Source organism: Podarcis muralis, chromosome 8 (genome assembly GCF_964188315.1).
Source record: "Podarcis muralis chromosome 8, rPodMur119.hap1.1, whole genome shotgun sequence".
Taxonomy (NCBI): Eukaryota; Metazoa; Chordata; class Lepidosauria; order Squamata; family Lacertidae; genus Podarcis; species Podarcis muralis.
In genome coordinates, this window is record NC_135662.1 from 61,256,595 (window position 1) to 61,282,160 (window position 25,566).

The following is a 25,566-nucleotide window of genomic DNA, read 5'->3' on the forward strand; positions in this document are numbered from 1 at the left end:
TTGATATTTGTAAGTAGACCTCTAGAACAAATTGTTAGAAGCTAGCTGTGAGGTTGGAGAAGATCTTTAGCCTACCATCTAAAGTAATTCTTGTTGGCTCGGGAGTAATTCGTCCATCAATCTCAAGGGTATTGTCAGCATCATCATCTTCAAAGGCAGGATGATAGTTTACATTCTCCTCTAAGCTCCTTTGTTCACTTGGGGATTCCTCTTCGCTTTGCCTGAAATATCTCTGAAGCCAAGCTGGAACAATACTCTTCACAGATTCCTTAACGATATTTACAATTCCCTGTTTATAAGAAAGAAAGAATGTTTTTAAATTATATCTAGACTAACAAAGGCCCAGTTGACAAAGTTACTACTAGAACCTACCAACAGGCTGTTGGTAGTTGTTTACAATGCTATGAAGCTGCCTGAAATAGCAAATCTGTTATAACTTCTGTTCCAATTATATTCATGTTCCAAACAGGTGCTTGCATTCTACAATTTACGCTTTAACCCATGATTCCTCAGTGTAGTCATCTAGCACAGAAACACCCCCAATGTGCAGCAGTCACCTCAGTTCTACTACTCTATGATGCACATGACCAATCCCCAGCTTCCACCCAAGCTTGGTGGTGGAACAGGCAACAGGAATCATCTTTCTCAGAGTGTTCAAAACACAGTGCAATGAAAGGGACAACTCCTTTTCGATTTGTTCATTTTGGTGCCCTGCCTCCAAGGTGCTTCGAGTGCATCAGTAACACAGTGCCAAAATAAAAGTTCAGTCTCAAAGGCATGGCATGAGGCCAGAAATTATATTTCTATACTTTAGGGGAGGAGCAAGGTCCTGGAAACTACACGTTTTTGGTTGGTCCCAAGGCCAGGCACAATTTGTAGAGCAGGGGTAGGCAACCTAAGGCCCAGGGGCCGGATGCGGCCCAATTGCCTTCTAAATCCGGCCCGCAGACAGATCTACATGAGTAGAAGGTGTCCTTTTATTTAAAATGCATCTTTGGGATATTTGTGGGGCCTGCCTGGTGTTTTTACATGAGTAGATTGTGTGCTTTTATTTAAAATGCATCTCTGGGTAATTTGTGGGGCATAGGAATTTGTTAATTCCCCCCCCCAAAAAAAAATATAGTCCGGCCCACCACATGGTCTGAGGGACGGTGGACTGGCCCACGGCTGAAAAAGGTTGCTAACCCCTTTTGTAGAGCCTTGCTAATGAATCCTTTTGAAGTGAACAAGAGAACCCAGCTCCTAAGTGATGTCAAGACATACAGGGAAAACAAAAGCAAGATTTCACTCCCCAAAAGTATTCAGAACTGCAAGGTTGTTCAACCTATGAAGGAGTTGTCTCTTTCACTTTGAGAAAATCATCCACACATTTGACTTTTAGTTTGTTTTCTGAAATGAACACAATCACCTTTAATACATTCAGCAATAATCCAAGGATTAAAAACTACTGAGCCAAAGGAAACAAGGTAATTTCAAACAATTTCTGTTCTACCTTCAGTGAAGGAGTAATTATATAACACAACAGTCTTGAAACCCGAAGTATATTGTTCCACACAAACTGACACCCCCACAAATAGATAGGCTCCATAACAGACGTTGGCACCATCTAGGAGTAAGAACTTCAAATTATCAGAACACATGTGTTATGGCATATCTGAATCATTACATATAAAATATCACAGATGTAATAGTAAATGTGGATGCTAACACTTATAACTTCAAACAATGAGTGGGCCGGCTCATATGAGAGAATACAGTTCTTTAAGTATTAACTGTCCAGGACTTTAAAAGCTAGTCAACACTTTGAAATGGGCATGAAGTCAGTGAGCTGTTGCAAAAGGCAAGGGGGCTATCACATGCATTCCTTCAAAAACTGGCTCTGGTCAAACCTTTAGTTGCTGCATTCTGGAAAAGCAGAAGTTTCTGAAGAGTTTTTAAAAGCAGCTCCCTGTAGAGCACATGTCCACAATCCAACTGACGGAATTAAGACATGTGTGTCAGTGTAACTCAATTTTTATGATGTTTCTGTTCTACTAACTTTTAGTAGTTGTGGTATATTGGGGTTTGTTTGTTTTTATATTGTGTAAGCCCTTCTGGGAGCCTTCACGCTGAACAGGAATCTATTAAAATTTGAAATTTATAATTTGCCCAATCATTAAAAGACCAAAAGGTAACTCACAAATAAGTCTGTGAGTAAAGTTGATTCACTGTCTGACTTCTGCCCATAGTTTATTGGCAACTTTGCAATTCCAATGTAGGTCACAGTTGTTCAGGTTCTCCACATTTCTACCACTTGGCTTTGTCAGAGGCATTAAGCCTGATCAGTATCACTGGAGAACAGTGTATTCTTTATAATACTTTTTTTTTTACTGTTATGAGTCTGAACCTCAATCAAGTACTGCAGTTTGTGGCCTTCTGACTGAGCTAGCTTTATGGTAAATCCTGATTCTATCTTCCATATTTAAATGCATTAGGCCTAAATGGAATACAGCTTTTTCAGCTACTTGACCCTTTATGTTGAGAGTGCAAAGTTTAGTTGCCAATTGGTTAGCAAAGTGTGGAAAACAGCACATTAGAATACCTATGTTTAAAGACAAATTTGAGATTGACACAAATTACAGATAAATTATAAAATTATGTGCAACAATAATGATTTTTGACCATCTAAACTACATAAAGTCAGAGTGTTATAAATTTTAAAAGCTTAAAAATTAAGACAAATAAAGCTATGTTTTTTATCAGGGCTAACCTATTACAGAGACTTTTAAAATTACCATCTCTGTTTTTACCTCCTATATAAGGCAGCTTTTACTACACTTCCAGGCTAGTCATGGATTACAATATTCATTTCAGAACAACCTGCTGTTAATGTGTTCGTGAGTAATAAATTCATTTAAACTTCAGAAAGGGACAACTAAAATGTATCCAAGGTCATGATCACAGAGAGGAAAGCAAGCAGTAGTGTTCTAAGCCTCAAGGCATCTCATTACTGAGTAGTAAAGAATAGTGACTCCTCTTCAAGGCAAGCATGGCTTTAAAAACCATCATCAACAGACAGTCAAATTGAGAATGTTTTAGTTCAGATCCACTATATCTTTAGACACATTCTTAGGGGACAGATTTTTAAAAAATGTAGTCCATTGAATCAATAACTGACATGTAACTATTAGCTCTTCTAATAATTATTCTCCTATTGAGATGGTACTTTGTGAGAACAACCTCCCTTTGTTGCATATAGCAGAGGTGGGGAATGCCTGGCTCACATGCCAATCTTGCCCTACCAGGCTTCCTCGTTTGGCCCTTGAGGGCATTGTGGTTGGGACTTGACTGAAAGGGTGGGACTTGTTCAATCTCTGCTTTGTGCAGCTGCCAAAGAACCAGACAACCAACTGGTTGCTGGGAGCCTATGAAGCACTGCACAAAGTGAGGATTTAAGGCTAAAGCAGGATCACTCTCCCTTCACATCAAGCAATGATAATATCAGTAAGATTACATTTTCATGGTAACTGCCATGTTTCGGTGTTGTATCAAACTCCACCAGACTCAAGAGTAGACACACTGAAATTAATAGAATTAAGTTGGTCAGGACCATTAATTCCAATGGATCTACTCCAAAAAGAACTACCAATGGCTACAACCCTGGGATTCAAAGTCTGAATCCTTCTCGGGGGTAAGTTTTATCTAGATCACTGACAGCATCAGCAGTACTAACGCATATTGTCATCTCACCACATAATATTTTGACCTGCAGGAGGATTCTCCCATCATGAAAGCATAACATAAAAAGCATTTTAAACAGAGCATCATAAAGTACAAAATACTTTTATTTTGAATCAAAACTATTATTTTCAAACTCTCAATTATTTGTGCATTACTAAAATGATTATATTTAAGAATGCTCTTAAGTGTTGTTAAATAGGGTAGTATTTATTTTCTAGTAAATAAACTATAGTCCTATTTCTATTATTTCATTTATGAGTCACTTCCTTTGAGGCATCCTGAAGCAATTTACAACAGAATATATAAAACAGTACATAAATAAAAACTGAAAACAACTGCACATAGTTTTTTTTTAAAAAAGTATTAGAAATATGAAAGTTTAAAATGACAGCAAATACAAAAGATCAGTTCCAATCCAAAACAGATACCAACCTGGATACAGATTTTAGGAGGTTTGTTGAAAGAGGAACATCTTTACCAGATGCCAAAAAGGCAATAGAAAAGGTACCTGTCTGATATGCAATGGAAGGGAGTTGCAAAACGTAGGAACTATTGCAGTTCTTCATGAATGTTCATATGACTTTTGGCACCTTGGGATCTGGTCCACAGCCGTCCCTCCTTCCAACAATCAAGCTAACAAAAAAGGTACTATATACATGACTGGGACTTTTCTCTATCTTATGTTTCATTCCAGGACAAAGGACTTTTCAGCGGGAAAGTACAGTGGTGCCTCGCAAGACAAAATTAATTCGTTCCGCGAGTTTTTTCGTCTTGTGATTTTTTTCGTCTTGCGAAGCACGGTTTCGGAAAAGTTTTGGAAAAGCTTCAAAAATCACCAAAGTCTTCAAAAAGCTCAAAAAAGGCTACCACACCGTGTGCTATGAGTTGCTCCTCGAAGTCAAGTCGCAACTGTATTAACGGTGTTAAGAAAAAGGAAACAAACTTGCAAGATGTTTCAGTCTTGCGAAGCAAGCCCATAGGGAAAATCGTCTTGCGAAGCAACTCAAAAAACCAAAAACCCTTTCGTCTTGCGAGTTTTTTGTCTTGCGAGGCATTGGTCTTGCGAGGTACCACTGTAATGGGGGTGGGGGAAGAGGTGTGTGAGAGAGACAGACAGTGCCAGAGAGAGGGGTGGTAGAAAGAAAACGGGTGGCCTACTGTTAATTCTGGCCCTGGCCCTTTTTGGTATCAGCCCTGCTCACCACCAGTTCTGGTTATGTCAATGCCTGGTGTGCACCACAGATATATTTCCCATGAGTGGGTGCAGCCTTTGACATAGGGAGAGGTTCCCCACCCTTTCTATAAGCAGTAGCCATCCAAAATGTCCCCTACTGCTGACTGGGGTATCTAACATATGACTATCACCATTCAAACTTCTTTTGAAATCAAATGAAGCAGAGTCCACAGGGGCCTGAACAAATTATGCTGTGGCAATGTAGCCCTTATGACATACTACCTTTAAAATGCGCATTCACTGTGGCATATTCCAAGTTTTTCAGAATCAATGCAACGTCTTTGAAATGATTCAGAGTTTAACAAAAAGCACTGACACAACTTTCAGAAATCGAGAGCATAGCAGAAAGAGCAAACAAAATGTTTCCAAAAGAATGCTACTCTGACAATTTGGCCTAAACACGTTTGCTCAAATTCCAATAATTCAAGGGGATTTACTCACAAAAATGATACGGATTAAACCTAAATCCATTCAAGCATACACCCTTAAACCAAAGCTTAAACACAACCACAATAATTTTTTGCAGTTTTTTGTGTGGCCTTCTTAGAACAACTTTAGGCACACCTTTGCCATATCAGAAGTTACAATTTTATATGAGTAACACTCAGTACTTCCTAGGCTTCTCCACTCTGCTTAGGCATACACTTCAGACATATGTTTGTATGCATGGTATCAAGAAACATCTTAAAAAACAAATACACAGGCAACTTTAAATCTTCCTCTCCCTCAGCTGCAACCTGGTAACAGCCATTCTTCTTTGAACCTCTTTCTTTCATCTTCTTTTGTTTTCCCATTCCATATATCCTTCTATATGCCCATTCCTCCTTTTCCTACACTCCATAGGTCTCCACACTGCCATCTCTCCGCTATCCCCTTTTCCATATCCCTCAGGTATGACTGCCTACACTTCCTTCTTCTCCAATTTCCATAGCTCCTTCTGTACCATAACAGGTCTCTCTGTACCCTTCTCTCTTAAGAGACCAAAAGGGAAAAAAAGTTAGAAACTATTTTTGATATACTTTCTCAATTTAATCTCACTAATCTTAGCAGCAAGGCCTCCAGAAAAGAACAGATGGATTGTGCAGTATGGCCGAATGCAACAGGCTGGAAAAACTGGTGCAAGTTCCACCACGTGTCTCTGAATCTAAGGATATGGTGCTAATAAAGCTTTGGAAAGTTAATTATATTTGAAAGATGCTATTTTGAGTGGGGTGGAGTTGCACTCAATAACAGAAAGAACCTAAGAGACCTGCTAATTTTTATGGAGGAATGATAGCTACCAATTTAATATTTTAAATCTACTTAGGCATTATACAGTGGTACCTTGGAAGTTGAACGGAGTCCGTTCGACTTCCAACTTGATTCGGAAACCAAGGCACAGCTTCCAATTGGCTGCAGAAAGCTCCTGCAGCCAATCGGAAGCAGCGACAGATGTTCGGGTTCCAAAGAACATTTGCAAACCTGAACAATTACTTCCAAGTTTGCAGCGTTCAGGACCCAAAACGTTTGTCTTGCAAGTCATTCAAGATCCAAGGTACGACTGTATATGAAATTGCATATACAGAATAGACCATATACTAATTATAAGGGATTTCCTTTCTTATGTAAGGCAATATAAAATAGTGCATAATAGTACTGAGAGTCTTGAATACTGTGGATGGGAATTGGACAGTAGGCAGATGTAGATTTCCCTTTTGTCTTAAGGCTCTACATGTTTTTGCATTAGTGAAATTCTATACAATTCCAACAATAAAGAGATGATTTTGTTAATAGAACAGTTTTGAGAAGTCTAAGTAGAAAAAGATACCTTTACACCTCTGACATCACTTAAAATGTATTTAGTTGAACGGAAGGGCTTCTTCCGTTTGTGAATGGGAATGCACAATTCAGCGCATGCTCCCAAAGGAAGGATTTTTTGTGACAACACCCCTACTTCTCACTGCAGACTGCCATGCCACCTCTTACATTGTTCTAGGTGCCCCCCATCAAGCAGGTACCCAGGCAGCTGATGGGGAAGAAATGCTGAAAATCACCTTCTGCCCACAGGAGTGTCCAATTAGCAGATTTCTGTCAAATAACCATATCTAATAGGGCTGGGCGATGTATCGATACATCATCCAAAATCAGTTTGAAGTCCACATTATGGTAACAGTTTCATAATATAGTTGTACCTTGGAAGTCGAATGGAATCCGTTCCAGAAGTCCTTCTGACTTCCAAAACGTTCAGAAACCAAATCACAACTTCTAATTGGCTGCAATCAGAAGCTGCGGAAGTCCTGTCAGATGTTCGGGTTCCAAAAGAACGTTTGCAAACCGGAACAATCAATCTGGGTTTGCGGCGTTTGGGAGCCAAAACGTCCGAGACAACCAAGATACAACTGTATACAACATGGTGATATAATTTGAATTGTGATGTACACATGTGCTATGTAAAAAATTTGTGATGTGGATAAAGAATCATAGAATTGTAGAGTTGGAAGGGATCATGAGTGTAGCCAGTCATTGCTTTTCTCATGATTCCTGCAGCCCCTGTTGCTCTGTACTTTAAAATAACAGTTGTAACGATAAAGATAAGTAAAAAATGTATCCGATTTAGACCCCTAAGTAGTAGCAGTTGCCAGGACATTACCCCATCCGCCTCTACATAGTTCCATCCTTATTTCAGACATTGTGATATATCTGTATATTGCAATGTTTATCTGGCAATATATCATGATATTAAGAACCAGACATCGCTCAGCCCTAATATCCAGCTGATAGAATTTTAATATATAATCAGCTACAAACAGCAACAATGTTATAAATACATGATTAGAACCAGAATAAATTTGTTGAACCTGAATCTCACTGAAATATAAGGGACAAGTTAGTCAAGATTAACTTGTCCCATATATTTCAATGGGATCCAAATTCAGTGTGCTTATATTGAACACCTATTGCTCTCCTTCCTAATCTGCACATTCAGCAGGCAAACGAGGAAGGTCAGACCTGACAAAATAGAGCTGAGCAGAAAAAACACCTTCACGCAATCCAACCCTCCTAACAGCTCAGCATAATGTGGTTCGGGTGTTGGATTGCCGTTAATCTGGATCCAACCTACATCCAAAGGCAGCCCTGTTTAGGGAAGTTTTTAAAGTTTAATGTTTTATCATGTTTTTAATATTCTGTTGGGAGTTGCCCAGAGTGGCTGGGGAAACCCAGTCAGATGGGCAGGGTATAAATAATAAATTATTGTTATTATTACATGCTTTAAATTGGTCAGGCTAATATCTGCTCCAAAAGAATCTCAAAATCAAAGTATTGAATGAGACTGTGCTCAAGGTACAAAGATATCTTAATCCACTACTGATCAGAAATAACTTACTCCAAGCAGTTTCTCAACTTGAATAATATATGGCCTCTATAAGTTACCCTGAAATGATGCTTTGATGGTGGTTCCATAAAAAGAAGCAGCTTACATTAGGATAATTTTTATTGGACCACTTTGCTGGCAAACATGCAAGAATGTGCTTAAAGCAAAGGAAAATGTTTCATTAAAACCGGCAGAATCTGCTTGTAGAAAAGTCCAGAAAAAAGCAAGCAAGGAAATTCCTAGTGGTTGTCAATTCCCTTACATTTCATAGGGTTTACAAAGTGGAAATCCAGAAAATCAATAGGGTTTACACACACAAAAATCTTTGTGTATTGCTTTTTTGTGTGTTCAGAAATACAGTACTATTAAAATCCTCTCACAAACATAATTTGTAAAATTCCCAACAGGATTAAAGATACTAAATTTAATCTTAAGGTTTATGAGGATTTAGGCTTCCAAGATTCAGACATTCCATTAACAAAGGCCAAAACTAACTAATTGGCTTTATATGACAGTTGCATAAATATTAGGGTAGAACAGAACTGTGTTGAAGACAAATGAACTGCTGAATTGGTCTTCACCACCACAGAGGCAGGAATCTCAAGAAATCTATTCCCCATATAAGTGGATTTTTTTAAAACTTCATTTCCAAAGCTGAACCTTATTATAAAATAGAACAACTGAAACAATTACAAAAGATGTATGGAGAAATAGCAACACTGTTGGGCTTTATGTACAGTCAAAGAGAAGATGACAAAGATCATGCCCATAACTGCTCACCTGTTTAATCCAAATAGTGTAATGGTGGTAAACTGTATGGACTATATCCAACTTTAGTAATACCCAGAGCAGACTCACTGACATTAATGGGCATGGCGTAGGTTAATTTCAAATAGGCATACTCCAGAGTAGAACTTAATCAATACAACTCCTTGCTATAAATATATAAACAATTACATTCTAACGACTAAATATGTCAAAAGTACAGATACCAGGGTGAGATCATGCAAATGACAACAGTGATCTTTAATAATTAGTTAGAAGATGGAATTTTGGTAGTCATGGTTTCTCACCCCTACATAACTAGCTTCAATTATCTGAAATCACTTCTTCTACACAATAATTAAAAGGTATAGGTGTTTGTCCTACTTTCTGCTCACACTAGTAGCTGTAACCCAACAGCTATTCTAATCTGACAAATACAATAAAGGAAGCCACTTTTCACAGTGTAATTTTATTTATATTTCTAGTTAGCTTCAAAAGCAGTGTTTCTGAACACAGCATGAATTGTTTTTGATCAAATTTTATATTCTTTCACATTTTACCTACAACTTCAGACATTTCTCACAACAGCTATATTGTTTTTGGTTGTGACCTAAAAATAACATTGAATCAGCATATTCTGCTTCACCTATTTGTTTCATTAGTATCTCACCCTTGTCCCATCATGGGGAAAAATCCATGCTACAAATCTGATTATTATGGCTGCAACAGAAACCATGCTTACCTGAGAGTGAGCCCCACTTACTTCTCAGTAGACATGGTTAGAACTGCAGCCAAAATGCACAGGATCATTAATGTGTATCTGCAATATAATTTAACCCCTTCCATAATATATATTTTTTTGTAAGTCCAGTCAACCATTTTCACCTATTTTAAATTTATCAAAATAAATATTTAGAACACAATGAGTTTTATCCCATTTTAATTCTACTTGGAGCTGGCCCACTGACATTAATGGACATGACTAAATTAAGTTTCTAAATTTCAGTAGGTCTGCTCTGAATAAACTTCACTGAATACCCAATATTCCAAATCTTACATGTCTGCATGAGCAGCAATTTTTAAAAGCTGTCATTTATAAATTGTTAAACAAAACAAATTCATGTGTCACTCATAAATTACTAACACTTAAGTTCTTTCTAAAATATATGAATGGCTGATTTGGTCCCTGTGCTAGCATTCAAATAGCACCTGAATACTCAATTCATATTTTGCATGCATTTTCATAAAAGCACTAACATAACTAGATTTGCTTTAAAAAAATGTACTACCAACTAAGTCAAAAGACAGGTTTTGAAATCTCAGTGGACACTGTTCAGACTCATTAAGTATAACCCCAATATTCCAATCCTCACCATTTCTACCCAGAAATAACTCCTACTGAATTCAATGGGGTTTACTTCCAGGTTAAGTGGGGGCTAAGGCTGCAGCCTAAAGCCTGGAAAGGGGATGTGCAATTTGTGCAATGGTTAAAACCCTTTTCGGCGTTACCTTTAAAGCAAGGGGATCCCGCTAAAAACACTTGATTGAGACATCGCACAACAGCGAATCGGCGCCTTGATTCGCAGGAGGCACGTTTTCCCCTTTGCCTGCCCTCCCCTTCCTTCCTTTTCTTCCCGCCGTAACAGAAATCCAGGAAGGGGAGAAATCTCACAGAACCCAAGCGCGTGCCTCAAAACGGGAGAAGGGGAATCCCACCCCTCTAAACATTTCCCCCACCTTGCACTTGAATCATTCATATCGCTGGGATCGCCCTCGGAAATCAACGCCTCCCCCGCCTCACACACTTCCCCTTCTCTCCCCCTAAGAAGAAGGGGGGAAAGGGGGGGGCAGAAAATGCTTTCTCTTCCTCCTCGAGGTACCAGGTAGTTCACCCACCCAGAATATGGCCTGGCCATTTCTCAGGCCGACAACGGCGGCTCCCAGGGGGCCCGTGAGGGCAGAGCCGGAGCCTCGCTGGCCAATTCCGGGACTGGCGGCGCCGCTTCCTCCATACAGATATATTATGTGTCCAGCCGCCGGTCTCGCACACCACATGCTCCCCCGCTCGGCCTCCCTCACCTGCTTGTTTCTCGGGTAAGGCTTCGAGGAGGCCGCTGCCAGGTGGTATCGCCGCGTCCGGATCTTCCCGCCGCCGCTTTCGTAGCCGCCGCTGCCGCCTCCGCTTCCACCACCTCCTCCTCCTCCTCCCGGAGCTCCGCCGCTTTCCCCCGAATCCATATTGGGACCTCTCCCGAGCCTTGCCGGCCTCCCTCCCACCCACCCGCAACCCGCACGCACGCACGCACGGCGCAAACAGAGAGGCCCGGCCTAGCCCGGCCACCCCCTGTGCGCGCGCCCGCGCGCGCGCTTTCTCTCCCCCCTCACGCTTCTTTCCCTCCCTCACGCTCCTCTCGGCCCCCACCCCTGGCCCCAATCCCGTTCTGTGCTGTCACTGTCTCTATGGCGATGCCCCGCGCCGCGCGGCCTGCCTCGCGCCCTCACAGGATGCCTGCCTCCCTCTCTCGCTCCCTGGCTAGCGCGCGCGCCGAGGCCGTCCCTAGCCGCTCCACTTCCCCCTCCCTTTCCTACCCTTTCTCTTCCCCCCCCCTCCACCAACACCGTCACCGTCTAGCCCGCCCGAGATTCTCCCCCTCCTTCCTTTCCTCCCGACCAACCAGAGGACACCCGCCCGGACAGCTTGGCGTCACCAAACCGCGCGACCCGCCATCCTGCCTCATTCCAGTCGCCCGCCGACGGCCCATGAGCGCCCACGGGAAATGTAGTTTTGGAAAGCCGAGGCTGCGCAGAGAGCATATGGACACACTCCGCCCTCTCGCGGGGTGGTTGCCGATCTGACGCATTGATGCGCCACAGAATCTCGCGATATATGCCGCAGCGAAGGCCGGAAACACGCTATTCTGGAATGAACACGATTTCCAAGGCGCCTTTTTTAACCCTTACAGGGCCGGAGATTACATGTTCATGGAAATCTAAACCAAAATACATTGCCTCACCCAATCTAAAGCTCTTTTCTCCTTGCGTTAGCAAAAATTCAGAGGAGAATCTATTGCAGCTATCAAATTATGGGCTGATTTAACCCAGCCACTATCTGAAATACTTAACAGTGGTAATTTGGAAAGTCTCTCTCCATAGGACAACTGGATCCAATAAACTAGTATCTTGTTAAAGAGGTCAGCTTTGACAAATTAGCTTCAACTTGTAACAGGGAGGCTGGTTTACCATTTAGTACCTGAAATGTTCTCAAGTAATGATTTTGAATAGATTCAGCCCTTTAAATCCATGTCACTGCAGAGCTGTGCTCCATAGAAGAGCTGTCCCACTGGAAAAGGATTAAGAGAACTCTGTGTTTACTATTAAGGGAAATTTGTGGCAAAACTAACGAGTTAGGATTGGTTATTGATAGTTGCTGGAAGTAAACCATAAGGGAACATGAGATGCATAGGACTGCACTGAAATGTGTATGTAGCCCAATCCTCTGCATGTTTATGGCTTGTCAATTTCCACTGTAAGCAGAGTTCCAACCATAACATGGAGCAGAAAGAACTCTCATTATACACCTTGACTAAGGATATGCAGCAATGCAGATTTTTCTAAGTCAACTACACATTTAACATTACACACGGGCAAGTAACACTACGGACACCTATTAGCATAAATGCCTACCAGTTAATTAAATTCAATCATCTCCCTCACATCGCAAAAGTCGGAGGTGTGGTAAGAGTTGTATGGAAGTTGTATGAAGCCAAGAATAACTTAGATCTTGAATGGGGAACCTATGTTCCTCCAGCTGTTGGACTCACCAGCTATTCTGGCCAGGGCCACATCTTCCTCAATCCTTATTATAAAGTATTCATTATCCCTCTGAAACACTTAAAAAGAAAAAATAAATTCCAGCCTGCTTCGATATGTGGCATTTGCACACAATATTTTTTTTTGGGGGGGGGGGGGAGAGAAAGGTGCTTCGTATAATGAGCACAATGTCCAAAACAAGTTGATCAGTATGGCCTCAGGAACAGTGTCACTTTGTATTTTTGCAGAGGAACAAGGAAAACTGCTCCACTCAAATCTCACATTCTCACAATAAGAATAAAGTAGTCTTACTCCTAAGGTGGGTCTAGGCCTGTAATGTGAATATTTTTTTCATCCCTTTGCTTTTGATCTTTACTGGCAGATTCACTTCCACAAAAACACAACTGCTTACTCTTGAGTGAATGGTGAAATCACGAAGGTTCATTTAAAGCTGTATCAGCTAGCCAATGGGATTTTCATGTTGAAAAGTCAGCCCAACTCTGGTTAGTATGTGGACTAAGGGGCAACAGTTATCTCCTTCGGGACCTGTTTGTAAATTTTGCCCTAGAATCTGGCCAGCCACCCCGGAGACAGTATGGGACTACACTGCCCTTTGTTCTTACTCAATTAATAATGCATTTGCTTACATCATTAGGAAAGCTTATGCAAACTACACAACAGCAACAAAATTAATCAAAGACCTAAGGTCCATCTAGTGCAGCACTGTCACCAGTCTTGACCAGCCAGGTAAAAGGACCACACCCACAAAGCCCCAACCCTACATTTTGGAAACTAGATCACATACTTAGTAAGGTAATGACAGGTTCCAACTGACATGTTTGCAGAAACAAAGTTTTATTATTTACATAAGCAAGTCTACTTTTAGACTAACTCTTTACATTTCCAGAATATTTACATGATTTCAAGATACCGAGTGATGAACAAAATGACAAAGGCCATCAAAGCATAGCAAAACAAAATCCAACACCGTGCTTAAAAACTTAGGATCCAAAGAAATGTTGAAGAAATGTCAATTTAGCACCTTGGTCGTAATAGTCATGCTATGGTGTTAACATAAGACACTTTTAGAAAGCAGTAGGGATCTCAGAGGTGACTGTATCCAGAGGTTGCCAATGACAGCTCATAAGTGTGTCAAAGAGTTCTTCACTTCTCACCATAAATTCTCTGTTCATTCTGTGAACGTCTATGTTGAGCTGTGGATCTGTTTAAGCAAACAAAACATCAGTGAGCAAGGAATCAAGTAAAACAACTACCATATTGGGGGGGGGGGGACTTTGGAAAACAGTGTTACATAGCAGTGGGCTTCCACATGTACACCAGAATACTTTTTAACGAAGTTATATAAAGAATGCAACATTTGCATATTATGTTGTATCCTGCAGTAGCTACATTGCTGGAGAAAGATTCTACACTGCATGAAATCTTATTTTTATGATGCTCATATTCAGTAAATTTCCTACAAAGCTTGGCTGCAGTGCTATACAAACTTACCTGGAGCAAGCTCTGTTAAACTTATTTCAAAGGATGAATGCAAAGGATTGTGTTTATCATGCTGGAGTGGGGAATCTGTTTCCATCTGAGGGCTGAATTCCCTCAAGAATAACCTCCCTGGGACTAAATAGTGCTAGCATGGCAAAAGGCAAACAATGGCAATGGAGCAACAAATATGACACTACAGTACACTACTTTCCAGCTATGCAAAAGGCAGCTGTTCCCATGCCCACCACACATCTTTCCATCCTATGTCCAGATAAGCAAGAGACATCATCACAGTTCAAGGACACATTGCAACCAGACAAAAAACACTCAAGGACAGTACACAGCCTCGGAAATTTCCAAGGCCAAGGGCCTAAAGTAGGGGTCAGCAAACTTTTTCATCAGGGGGCCGGTCCACTGCCCCTCGGACTTTGTGGGGGGCCGGACTGTATTTTGAAAAATATAAATACCCTGCAAGCCGGTCCCGCAGCTGCCTCCAGACCTAGAGGAGGAACATACTCTGCACGCGCTCAGGAGCGCGTCTCGGCAATGGCCGCTCACCGGCGTTGTTGACGAGCAGCAGCCGCTCCATCGGCCTGTCCCTGTGGAGTTCCTAGGCGGTGTGACCACGCGTTGTGGCCCGTCGTCCGAGGCCAGGTCGGTGGGCAGGCCACGCAGCCCTCCAGCTGCTCCAGCGCGGCTGCCAAGTGCCCCACCAACAGCAGCGCCAAGCGGGCACCAGGTGCAGGGCTAGCAGGCGCGCCAAGCTCCAGCTGAAGCCCCATGACGCGCCCGTCACGATGCCCATGGCGCAGCCCAGACCTGCCGCCCGCTGGCCTCTCTGTCTATGACCACGCCGGGTTTACCTCAGTGCGCAGGCGGCAAGGCTTCGGATTGGCTGCAGGAACTTCCTGCAGCCAATCTGAAGATGCGTCCGTGTCGCCGCCCGCCCAGAAGCCATGCCAGCGTTGCTGAAGTCAGTCCCCGCACGGCAAGACGTCTGCAGTGCGTGAGGACTGACCGGGTGGGCAGCAGGGTCCGTGGGCTGGATTTACGAGCCGGGGGGGGCGCCACATCTGGCCCCTGAACCGTAGTTTGCCAACCCCTGGCCTAAAGGACCACTTTGATTCACAGGAGTTTCCCACCCCTGCTGAAAACAACATTTCAGATATTTTCTTTGGAGAGCAGTACATTTTGCAGAATGGAAAAAAAAGGGGGGGACAACACCCAATTGTTATTTCCACTTACAGTGAGACTTACCCTTCCTCCACACACCCCTGCATACCCCTGAAATCTGCTTGAGGGTTGAGGGACCCTTTGGAGCAGACTTGGGGTACAGGGGCTGCAGAGGGAGATAAGGAAGAAGAATTCCACTGCAACTGCTGACACAATGTTGGATCTCGCCTAACTAAGATGAGCATCAAAGTCCACTTGCTTGTACTAACAATATCAAAATTACCTTCTGTTATTAGATCGTCATTCATAACCATAGCAGAGGTCTCCTGGGGGAGGAAAAACATGAATCATTTCTCTAAAGAAAAAACATCTATCTGCTATTTTTGAAAAAGGAAGCGTTAAAGCACAATTGCTATAAACATTGTAACCTGATCCTCAGCTTCTTCCTCCACCCCCCTTTTTACCTTAAACTCACATAAAGTTAGTAATTTAATGCAACTGAGCTGAGCTATATTTTGAGTTTATTGCATTTCAGTATAATGGTGGACAAACTCCAAGGGTTTGTCTCGTCTGAATATTACTCATGTTAAATAAGGACAATCAGTTAAAGAAAAGAATCAAGCAGAAACATGATCCATGAATACAGTATAGCTATAATCCTATATGGCTTGGGACCAAGTCTCACTGAACTGGACAGTACTTCACAGTAAACCTCTATACAATTGGTTACAAAAGTTCTTAAAGCCTAGACCTAGTTCAGCCAGCCCTCTCACTGTGTGTGTTTTAAAACAACACAAGTTTACAATTACAATCATATCTCGGATTAAATATGCTTCAGGTTGAGTGTTTTCAGGTTGCGTTCCGTGGCGATCCGGAAGTAACGGAATGGGTTACTTCTGGGTTTCACCACTTGCGCATGCACAGAAGCTCAAAATGACGTCACGTGCAGAAGCGGCGAACTGCGACCCACGCACGCGCAGACATGGGTTGCGTTCTGCTCAGGATGCGAACGGGGCTCCGGAACGGATCCCGTTTGCATCCAGAGGTACCACTGTATTGACAGATGTTAAAAAGCACCCAACAGCCATATTTAAGGTATATAGCCATTATTTCTACCAATGACCTTGTAAAAAAGCATGTAAGTATGCTCAAGTGGATACCTGAAATACAGCTGGATTCATAGCTTGCTGTCCCATATTTCCACTCTGTTGCATCCTTTCGTAAGATGCATAGCTGTAGTTGTAGTCATTATATTCAGCATTATAATCTCCATATTCAGCGTTATATTCTCCATATTCAGGGTAGTCACCGTAGCGGTCGGCAAAACGGGAACCAAAGCGCTCAGCATAACGTTCAGGAAAACGGTCCCCAAATTGTTCAGGGTAACGTTCAGGAAAACGGTCCCCAAAACGGTTACCTCGTTCAAAACGGTCAGGGCGTTCGTAGCGATCAAAGCGTTCATTTCTCTCATAATTATACTGGCGGTAGTAGTTTTGATAGTCTTGATAATAATCATTATAACTATAGGGCTGGTACCGCTGAAATTCTGCTTTCAATCTAAAACACAAGGCAAAAAAAAAAAAAAAGAGTACAAGTTATCTAAAGCATGAAATAAAACCAATCATGCCATGGAAAGTCTAGCAAAAAGTCTAGCAAAAACCACATTCCCTAGAAAAAGTTAACCTGAATACAGGGTTGAATCATAGTGCTAGGTCTCTTCTTCCATCTGTTCAAGGATTTTTCCTAGCGCAATGGAACATTCTCTCCCTCCTAATTACCCATGGCCCCAATTTGTACTGGGGTTCCTCCAACTTACAGGAACAGATTTGGGGAAGGTGCATGGCGTACACAGAGGGAGAAAAGGGGGGAACGTCCTATTGTGCAAGCGGAAACCCTGAAAATATTTCAAGAAGAAGAAAGAAGAAGAAGAAGAAGAAGAAGAAGAAGAAGAAGAAGAAGAAGAAGAAGAAGAAGAAGAATGAAGAATCATGGCCTGGCTGTTTATGTTGTAATAATTATGCTGTTTATTAGAAAGAAAAGCATGAAGATGTTGACAATTATGCAAAAACAAAACAAAAATAGCCCTAGGCTCCAGAGTAGTCATATACAAATGATGTGTTTGTAAGAGATTAGTAAACTTCATGAGTTACCTTTTAGAAATGCCTAAAGTCAATCGAATTCGTTTTCCACCTAGACCAGGCGCATTCTGACAATCTTGCAATGCTCTCATCATATCACCTTCTTCAGAAAATCGGACAAAGCCATAACCCCTAAATAGTTTTAATACACATTTTAGTACATGTTCTAACACTCGCAAAGAAACAGAAAACATTCTATTAATATTCAACTCAGCAATTTAGTGCTGCAACTCATCAAGTTTACAATTTCTTTCCCTGGGTGTTCTCACCACACTTCTGGGATATCCCCCCAGGAATCTCTTTCAGAATGATTTGTTAGGGTGTTAGGGTTTGACAAAATAAATCAGAATACTATTTATTTCAAATTTTATCAAACCCTAACACCAGCATAAACTGAAATTACTTAGCCTCTAATAATCATGTTTTTTCATAGGTTCTTCGTGCTTACTAAGTTAAATATTATCTAAGTAAGTCACTGGTCATGAAATGACACCCAAAAAATTGGTTACTGCATCATTGGTGGACTCCTAGATTTCCAATGGTCAGTCAAATAAATTCCATTCCAAAAAATGTTAGCTGCAGAATACTTCTCTTTGCCACCTGTAAAATGGAGACATCTTATCATTCTCCTTACACTTGATTTTGATTAATGTTATCTTCCTTTCCTTATTAAATGCAACATGTGCACTTAAGATATGCAACTTCATAAATACAGTGGTGCCCTGCAAGACGAATGCCTCGCAAGACGGAAAACCCGCTAGACGAAAGGGTTTTCCGTTTTTGAGTTGCTTCGCAAGACGATTTCCCCTATGGGCTTGCTTCGCAAGACGAAAACGTCTTGCGAGTCTTGCGATTTTTTTCTGCCCCCCCCCCTTCTCTAAACCGCTAAGCCTTTAATAGCCGCTAAGCCGCTAAACCACTAATAGCGCTAATCCGCTAATAGGGTTGCTTCGCAAGACGAAAAAACCGCTAGACGAAGAGACTCGCGGAACGGATTATTTTCGTCTTGCGAGGCACCACTGTAGTTCAAGAATAGTTCAAAAAACTACTCTCGTTTGTTATATGATCATATAGAGCTATGACGTATTAAATCTGGATCATATCAGGTTTCTCAAACTACAGCAGACCTCTCTATGTAAGTGTAAGCACTCACTAAGCACTGCAGCTCTGAATTTCCCTCCCGAACATGCTACTTTTCCATTGAGATACCAGGTTCACACTATGAGAAGACTGAACACCATTTGTCTATCTTCTCTCTTCTTATTGGAGAATCCACATTTGTTTCTTGATGTGCAGAGCTCACTACGAAAAGCTTTTGAGCGCCTCAGTTGTACACTGTTTGTTACCACCAATGCTTTTTGTTCTGTAATAAGTTACCTGGAATATCCCAGCAGATCTGTGGCCACTTTGCAGTCTACAGAAGATGGATACCTTTTGAAAAAGTAGTCATAGAGCAAGAAATCATCCACCTCGGGAGTTAACTCTCCTACAAATATTGCAAATTCTGGCCTTGTAAATTCTGGCCTAACAAATTCTTGCCTTGGAAATTCTGGCCTGTAAGAAATGTAAAGAAAAAATACAATTAGTAGTCTTGCAGTAAAAGCCTCAGGGCCCTGTATCCACTAGGTTACTTTCCAGAGTGTATGCCACTCAAATACCTACCTAGGATTGATCCAGCCAATACTTGTTTGTCCTTGTCCATGGTGCATTCACGGGCACCATGCACAGAAGCAATTATCTTGATCATGTCTGAGCAACAATCCTCAAACCACTTTTCTGAAACTCGGCTTCAGACCAAACTGTCCGAGAGGCTGCTCCCCCAACACAAACCACCTTTCCAAACCACCCAAGTGAAAAATATTTACTATACTATTAAATCCATGAAAGAGGTCAATTGCCTCCTCCAAAATAAAGTTAAGCAGTACTTTTAAGCAGCTTGTGGGTTTTTATTAGCCTTCTCTGCTTTCGGATTCAAGATAGCAGTTCTCAAAGCTTAGTCCAAAGCAACCCTGCTAGCGTCCATGAGCGAAGAGTCAATATTTTGGGTGGAATTCACTCTAGCACCAAAGAGAATGTTCTGTCAGCACAAGCATTTATATGTGTTTTGTTGGGCAAGCTACACTATCCTCCTGCCATGTGCTGTTCTGGGGGTTCCCCAGACCCTCCAGAGAGGATTTAGGGAAGGCATGGGGGAGCAGCCATGTTGCTCTAATGGGAGTCCTTGCACTGGCTTCCACTACCAGAAGGGGCAATTAAATCCAGCCCTTTATTTTCTTCACTGTTACCTCACTAACATCAAGAGATATCAAGCTTACAAAATAATGTGATTCAACTTATATGGCCAAGCAGAGGCACATATTCAACTGATGCAGAAAAGAACTAAAATTAATAAAGTTTTTTCTGCAGCTCGAACTAGTTATTAATTTTATCTATTTTGTTATTACTGTTGCCTTCTCCCATAGCTGTGGCTTGAATCATTTGGAGCCTTCTGCTCTGCAAGCGCCTTTCATGTTCTCTGTTAGCGCACAGCACTAGCTGGGTAATATGTAAAGAGGGCTGATATCTAGGAAATCTTGCATAAACAGCAAAAAGATGGACCTATGATTCTGCTTCTTCTAGCTCTAGAACTCTAATCCTAAACTCTACATTTATATTCCCACTTGAAATAGGGAGAATGAACGTGACGGAAATATCATTAACATTAGCAAGCATGGATGAGATTAAGCAAACAACACCCCAAAATGCTGTAATATTCAGCATGAGTTGCTTTGAGCAAGTGGGGCATATTCTAAAAAAAAATTGCGCAGCCCTTTTTCCAGCAACATTGATCAGAGAATGCCAATACACTTTACATATATCGTACCTACATATATTAGTCAAAAGCTAAGTATGAAAGAATCTTCAAGTAGCTTTATAGATAGTTATCCTGACAAACGGACACCAGTTGCAAGTATTTAACTAACTGTGGACAATATTATCATAATATAGTTTGGCTCTAATTACAGACCAGATTCTCTCTTGTTCTATGACCTCATTAAAAATAAAACTGAGTTTGTGGAAATGAATGGGGCTTGTCACTATCCCACGGCGAGGTGGGCTTCAAATTTATATCCAAAGTGTAATGCTATTAATACTTTGTAGTGCCAAGGTACGTTTACTGCCTTTCTAGCCACTGAGATGGCTGTTGTGATTTTATTCAACATGTGCCCTCCAAGATGAATACAGTACATGGTAAAACCTTAAGCATCAAAAGGTAAACATGGTACAAAAGATAAAGCAGATCTCAAATGACACTGCGAAATAATCAAAAAACCTTTTGAGAAGCAGGGAACAAACCAACAGGGTACAATACTTGTGTATATTCTGGATGTCTACCATCAGCCGTATCAGCTTTCATGCTGAGCACAGAATTCTCCCGATAGTCTTGGAACCGTTGCCTGAAGCCTTTTAACTTGTTTCACCTTAATTACAAGTTCATATCCACTGGGCCTTTGAAAGCTACTAAATAAACACCTCCATTAAAACTGGCTTATTTCTTTATTTAACTTTACAAAATATTTTTTTTCAGAACAGCCTAATGAGGGTTGTTGTTTTTTTGTTAATTTCGTGCTATTTGATTTAAATACTATTATATGGACAAGAGCCGGCTTTTTTCTTGTCAGTTTCAAGGTTTCTTCACCTGCTTGGAATACTAGTAAAATCTGGTCTTCCTGCTCTTGCTTTACTCTTTTTCTTCCGTTTTTTGTGGGGGGATCTCCACCACAGAGGCAGGCTTTCTTTTTTGGCCTTTCCCACTGTATCCTGCTAGAATGAAAAACAGTTATACAGTATTTCATCTCAATTAAATGCCTCCCTCCCTCTCCCGATCACCACCTTGGTGATTTCCCCATATTCACCTTTCCCTTGACAGAAGCCTGGGGTCCCATCTCTCCCTCCGCCTCCCATGAGGGAAAGCAGCCTCTGGGGAAAATGCCTGGCAAAAATAACAGAGCCAAAGGATTGTATGAAAAGCCATATTCCCCTGACTTGGTCAAGCTGGCTATAGGAGTAACTGCTTTTCACGCCAACATTTTGACTCCCCTCGGTTTCCTTAATTTAAAAAAAAAAGTTAACCATTAGAGGCTGACCAAGCATGAAATTTAAGACTTGCTTTTACAACAGGACCCTGCTTTAGATCTCTCCAAGACTTGCCCAGAGACGCTACAGCAGAAAGAGGTCCAGTGTATGAGATGCAGGGCCAGGTCACCAATTATTATTTTTAACCTAAAAGGGGTTTTGGGCTCTTCTCTGAGATATTGATCAACACTGCCAGGTATTGGCCACTATCTCAGGGCAACTGTCTGGGGTAGACTGAATCTAAAGCGCAGCCAAAGGAGCTGACGTCAAGTTTTTACACTAGCAACATGCAAGTGAAAAAAAATGCCACATCCAAAAAAAGAAACCAGCAGAGGCAGTTATATGGGAAGGAAAAGGGAAGGAGGCGGCAGTCGACCAGATAACAAAGGCAATATCCCTCACCATCCCTCACCATCGGGATAGAGATTAAACATTTTCATTTAAGGTTTACTTACATGGATGGTATCATTTCACTTCTAGCGCACCAGTTCAGGCATCCTAAATAGTGTGTGTTATAGGAATGTCCCACCACAAGATCTCACTGTGCAACAGTGCAGAAAGCAAAGCTTCTTGTTCTGCCCCCAAGCTGCTTCAGTTGACGTGATTAAGGATTCCACAGCAGGGGAGAACAATCTGTCAGAAATTCATCTGAGGAAAGCATAGGGCTAAAACCCACCACCACCGCCACTCCTCCCCCAGAAATCCTTGCTTAAGTTTGACATTTGCCAATGGCTCTGACCATGGCTAATGTCTTCCCCTAAGGAGCTATGAATGTGGTGTCATTCTCATAAAATGGTCTTACCTGGCTAGCCATTGTTAAAAATTATCTTCAGAAGAAAAATACGCCGCGGCTGCTCTTTTTGATGCTCTGTTTTTTATAAAAAAAGAAAAGAAATGTGTAAGATTTTTTTAAAATGAAAAATAATCTGCCTTTAATTGCAGGACTGCTGCAAATATAACCTAATGACCACTTAGATTTTGTGGAATTCCTTCCTTGAGGAATATAACAGTGACCAAGAAGAATAGTAGTTACAGGTGAAATTCAAATCCAAGTCCATCAACCTTCTGGAACAGATTTTCCAGACACGTGAACAGGGAGGAGGAGAGGAAGAAGTCACACTGGAAAGTGGAAGCTCATTTTTGCTGGCAGATGGACACTGTTAGAATATCACCCAATTTGTTTAGATTTTGTACATCTTGGCCTTGACATTGAAAAACAATTTGATGGAAGAGTATACTTTTTTGAAATGAGTAGTTTACCACAACATTTAAGGTTTATTAATTTTATGAAATTAATAATTTCTCTACCAACTTTCAACACTGAAGTGCACTTAAGGAAACTCATAATAAAACTACAATTAATAAAATCATGAATGAGGCCTAGTTTGACTTTTCCTGCCTGGTGAGGACACAGAAAGTATACTAGTTAGAGAAAACCCACCAAACCCACGAGTGTCTATCAGAAGTACCAGATTAAGAAGCATCCCTAAGATGCAAACTTGTTGCTTCAAGATAAATACAACTCTACATGGGTATAGTCTCCTCCCAACCTGAAAATTAAAGAAAAACACATTCCCCCTTTTTTTAGGGTATGCTGTGCCCTTTATTTTTTTTTAAATTCTGTGTTTGCCAAATTAACCAAAGCAATATAGTTATAAATTATACCTTTATGTGCAGTGTCTACATTAGGACAAAATTAGTTTGGAAGTACTACATTCTATGTCAAACTATAATGGTACCTTTGTTCCCAAGGTACAAGAGCAAATCAAATCTGTAGATCAGCAATGCAAAATGTAAAATATGCAATCAGGAAGCTAATATATTGCTCTACTTACAAGATTGCTGACAGACATAGCATCTTTCAAGACATGCAAATAACATGTTCTACAACTAGTTCTTCGAGCGGAATAATTTCAACTTACCAGTCAGTGTCTTCTACACAAACTGCCAAATAAAAATAACTCTGGATGCAGAAGATGGAGAGTACCAAAGTAAGGTGTCATCCAAAGTATTTCGAATTCCAAGTATCTTATGAATTCACAACTATTTTTGGTACTTTCTTCCTCCACGATTGCTAAACAACCTATGTTTTCACTACAATAGAAAGAAAGAAAGAAAGAAAGAAAGAAAGAAAGAAAGAAAGAAAGAATTAGAGACACATAACAGTTTCATAGCAATAGGACTTATTTTGACTGAAGCAAGAACTGGGAGCCTTTTTGCTGTTTTGTACTGGTATTACAAATCTTTGGTGAGAGTATACTAAATTGGGTAAGTCTCAATGAAATCATCAAAACTTGTTTCCGTGATACTTTTCCAAACACAAAGCACACCACATAATTCTTAGAATAATTTTAGAAGAATACATTCCATAGGTAAGTGAGAAACCCAAAGTGTTGCATCCCATTATATCTGCACATGATTGAGATGAATTTATGTTAATGCAACAGAACTTCACTTTCCTCTCATAAGAAAATAAAAGCCCTGTTGGATCAGGCCAAATGATCACTTAGTTCAGCATTCTGTCCTTACATAGAACAGCCAGGTGTTCATGGGAAACCTGAAAGCAGGACCTGAGCACAATTCGCAGAACTGCCACTGACAGTAGAAAAAGAACAAAGCTAATTTGGTTCGTTGCTATTGATAGCCTTATCCCTCCATGAATTGTCTAATCCTCTTTTAAAGGCATCCAGGTTGGTGGCCATCACAATAGGCTGCAGGAACATAATTCCAGGGTTTAATTTCAAAGCAAGATTGGGGGGGCACATGGAGGAAGGTGAAAAACTCATAAAGAGTTTAACAGATTTTGATTGCACCCTAGTAGTTTGGGCAAAATATAAAACAGAAAATAAATTTCTGAAAAAGACGCTTTCAAATCTGAAAAATCCAAAATTAAGTAGTTCCCGCATTTTCTGTAACAGATGTTCAAGAAGGGGGGGCGGCGGCAAAAAGTTGTGTTTCCCAATAGAAATATGCCCGTGTAATACAGTACTGTGATTTTTAAAAAAATCAAAAAACCACCTTACCAGGTCCTTCGTTTTTCAACTGAAAATTAGATTTCGCCTAGAACTGTATGTTTAGCAAAATATATCTGAGTATCTAGAAGGCGTCTCTGTCTCCCTTGAGTTTTAAGAGTTTAAAACGGGGGGGGGGGTGCTTTACATTTCAATTCTAGACCCGCCTGTTGGGGTTTTTTTAAGTCCCATTAGTCCAACGCGGCTCAATTTCCCCTAGCGACGCTTAACGGTGCAACCGGGCTACGTCTAAAACGAAAGCCCTGGGCTGAGCCTTTGCAGAAAGCCCGATCCAACGGTCCCCCAAGGTACAGGTGTCAGCCTTAAGCGGCACAGCCTGAACTAAGCGCGCCCAGGAGGATTGCGCAGCCTTGCGCGGGGCCAACCCGACAGCGAGCGGGCGGGAGAAGCGAGTCTCCCGCACGCGCCGAGGCCTCCCTCACAGGGGCGGGGCTGGAGAAAACTCCACGAGAAGAGCCGGGGGAGCCTGAAAACCACCCCCAGAAGCGCCGGAGGGAGGCCGTTAAGGAATGAGAAGCGCCTGTTCGCCACCCGCCAGCGCCACCCGCGCTCCCTCAGCCCCTCCGATACTAACGTCTCCGGCCTTCCTGAGAGCCGCCATAACGAGGAGTTCGGATGTCGCAACGCTCCCTTCCGCCGCCGCCCCGCCTTCTTCCTTCTCCTCCCGACGACTTCCGCCCAAGGCTGCCCGGTGACTGCCTGTTTGTTTTACTTCCGGCCGCTCCT

General features: G+C 41.6%; 2 protein-coding genes across 28 annotated transcripts in view; both read right to left on the minus strand.

The window, feature by feature from the left end:
* NUP153 (nucleoporin 153) overlaps positions 1 to 11,329 on the minus strand; it is a 43,977-nt gene extending 32,648 nt beyond the window's left edge. For 7 of the 8 annotated variants that reach the window (XM_077933274.1, XM_077933275.1, XM_077933271.1 and 4 more), the window contains exons 1-3: positions 11,151 to 11,329; positions 1,493 to 1,606; positions 76 to 289 (exon numbers count right to left, since the gene is read on the minus strand). In XM_077933274.1, coding sequence (XP_077789400.1) covers positions 76 to 289; positions 1,493 to 1,606; positions 11,151 to 11,309 — 487 coding nt within the window. In that variant the 5' untranslated portion in view covers positions 11,310 to 11,329. The remainder of the gene's footprint in view (positions 1 to 75; positions 290 to 1,492; positions 1,607 to 11,150) is intronic. The other variant, XM_077933273.1, reaches the window with a different exon arrangement.
* A 2,390-nt stretch (positions 11,330 to 13,719) lies between these two features.
* C8H6orf52 (chromosome 8 C6orf52 homolog) lies at positions 13,720 to 25,560 on the minus strand. Of its 20 annotated transcripts, none has more exons than XM_077933283.1 (10): positions 25,415 to 25,560; positions 23,731 to 23,902; positions 22,611 to 22,676; positions 21,589 to 21,665; positions 21,372 to 21,493; positions 19,070 to 19,246; positions 17,705 to 17,824; positions 16,715 to 17,111; positions 15,838 to 15,880; positions 13,720 to 14,103 (listed from the first exon to the last, which is right to left on the minus strand). In XM_077933283.1, the coding sequence occupies exons 4-10, from the start codon at positions 21,616 to 21,618 to the stop codon at positions 13,967 to 13,969; spliced, it is 1,026 nt and encodes a 341-aa protein (XP_077789409.1). In that variant the 5' UTR covers positions 21,619 to 21,665; positions 22,611 to 22,676; positions 23,731 to 23,902; positions 25,415 to 25,560; the 3' UTR covers positions 13,720 to 13,966. The 20 variants fall into 20 exon arrangements, with proteins under 20 accessions (XP_077789409.1, XP_077789405.1, XP_077789404.1 ...); XM_077933279.1 differs by having other exon boundaries at positions 21,372 to 21,496; XM_077933278.1 differs by having other exon boundaries at positions 21,372 to 21,496; positions 21,589 to 21,781.
* Between the last annotated feature and the right edge of the window lie 6 nt (positions 25,561 to 25,566).